General features: G+C 40.6%; 1 protein-coding gene across 1 annotated transcript; it reads right to left on the reverse strand.

Moving 5' to 3' along the window:
- Positions 1-37: 37 nt before the first annotated feature.
- LOC111665683 (casein kinase I-like) lies at positions 38-1183 on the reverse strand. The gene is made up of 2 exons (XM_023420760.2): positions 1016-1183; positions 38-647 (listed from the first exon to the last, which is right to left on the reverse strand). Exons 1-2 carry the CDS (start codon positions 1178-1180, stop codon positions 288-290), a joined length of 525 nt encoding a protein of 174 aa, XP_023276528.2. The 5' UTR covers positions 1181-1183; the 3' UTR covers positions 38-287.
- Positions 1184-1415: the final 232 nt, after the last annotated feature.

Consider the following 1415-nt stretch of genomic DNA (forward strand, 5'->3'; position numbering starts at 1 on the left):
TAATGAGTGAAACCACCTCGTGAGGTGATTGGTTGGATCTACATCGTGCAGATTGTTGACATGTGGTTGGCCACCCCTACCATAGACGAAAAACAGCAAAGTGAATAAAGAGGAGATGCTCCAAAATACCTTAGAAATGAAGCTATACGTCAGAGAATCCTAACAATTGATGAAAGACAGATAAAATTTTACAGCAAACCCAAAATTACACTGCTGATCTTAAATACCTTAGCTACAATAACTTGCAATGGTTTAACAAATAACTAAACCGGCTTTATGGTGTTTGTTTATAATGCTGTGAACAGGGCGGTGATGTATTGGTAAAAAGAACAGAACATCGCCACTAAACAGAATGTAAATGTGAGCAACGTTTGTCTATGCAAATTTAAAGGGCTTCCTGGGACATCCATACCTTTTCCCAGGTGTGTGTTAATGCTCATGTAGCGTGCCGTCCCAGTCAGACTCTTGTGCTCCCTGTAGGGGATGTGTTTTTTGGTCTCGGGGTCTATGTACTCTTTGGCCAGACCAAAGTCAATGATGTGGATGGTGTGCTGCCTCTTGCTTCCTGGCCGCCCAACCAGGAAGTTCTCTGGCTTCACATCTCTGTATATCAGACTCTTGGTGTGGACATATTCCATCCGTGTTATCTGACAATAAACAGATCAAGATTAGTCTATGGGAACTTCAGTCACTCAGTTATCAAGGCAGTTTTCAAACAACAGGGAATTAAAAATAAGATAACTCAGCAATGTTTTACCTGAGGTTACAATAAACACAGACAAAATAAACATGAGAGCTTTATTACATTACTACTTGCTTATCACCTATTATTGTCTATTGCTGTTCTTTGGTTTGCACATTTGTTAATTTTTGTGAAGTTTTCTCCTTGCTTTGCAAATAGCACCAACGCATTCTCTCCATTATAGAAAATGTACTGCATTTTCTGTAATGCTTAAAATCACTGATGCTAGCTTATCTAACTGTAATGTTCCCGTCACCCTCTTCCAAGCCTTACCAGCTGTATGGCTATCATGAGGACGGTCTTGAGGGAGAAGGTGCGGTCACAGAGGTCAAACAGGTCCTCTAGACTGGGTCCGAGCAGCTCCAGCACCATGGCATTGTATTTCCCGCAAGGACCAAAGTAGTACACCTGAGGGATTCCCTCTGTAGAGACATACATACATACACACACACACACACACACACACACACACACACACACACATACACATACACATACAATAACAGTTAGTGGACTTGTAAAATCTACCTACAATTATAGATACTGTACAACTGCTGTAATGTATACTATTATTCCACTTGCCTTACAATGAGTTTTTAAAGTCAACATGTGTATAAAATAGCTACCCTTTGAAACTTCAGCATCAGAAACCAATAAGCCAGAGGTGCTCTTA

Source organism: Seriola lalandi, unplaced genomic scaffold (genome assembly GCF_002814215.2).
Source record: "Seriola lalandi dorsalis isolate HSWRI2012SDOR001 ecotype SW California unplaced genomic scaffold, Sedor1 jcf7180002002369, whole genome shotgun sequence".
NCBI lineage: Eukaryota > Metazoa > Chordata > Actinopteri > Carangiformes > Carangidae > Seriola > Seriola lalandi.

What these genes read in the sequence shown, in the direction of transcription:
- LOC111665683 (XM_023420760.2), bottom strand. Translation starts at nt 1,180, where the DNA reads ATGTATGTCTCTACAGAGGGAATCCCTCAGGTGTACTACTTTGGTCCT. An exon ending in TCATGATAGCCATACAGCTG is followed by an intron (nt 648 to 1,015) that starts GTAAGGCTTGGA and finishes GTTTATTGTCAG; the next exon opens with ATAACACGGATGGAATATGT.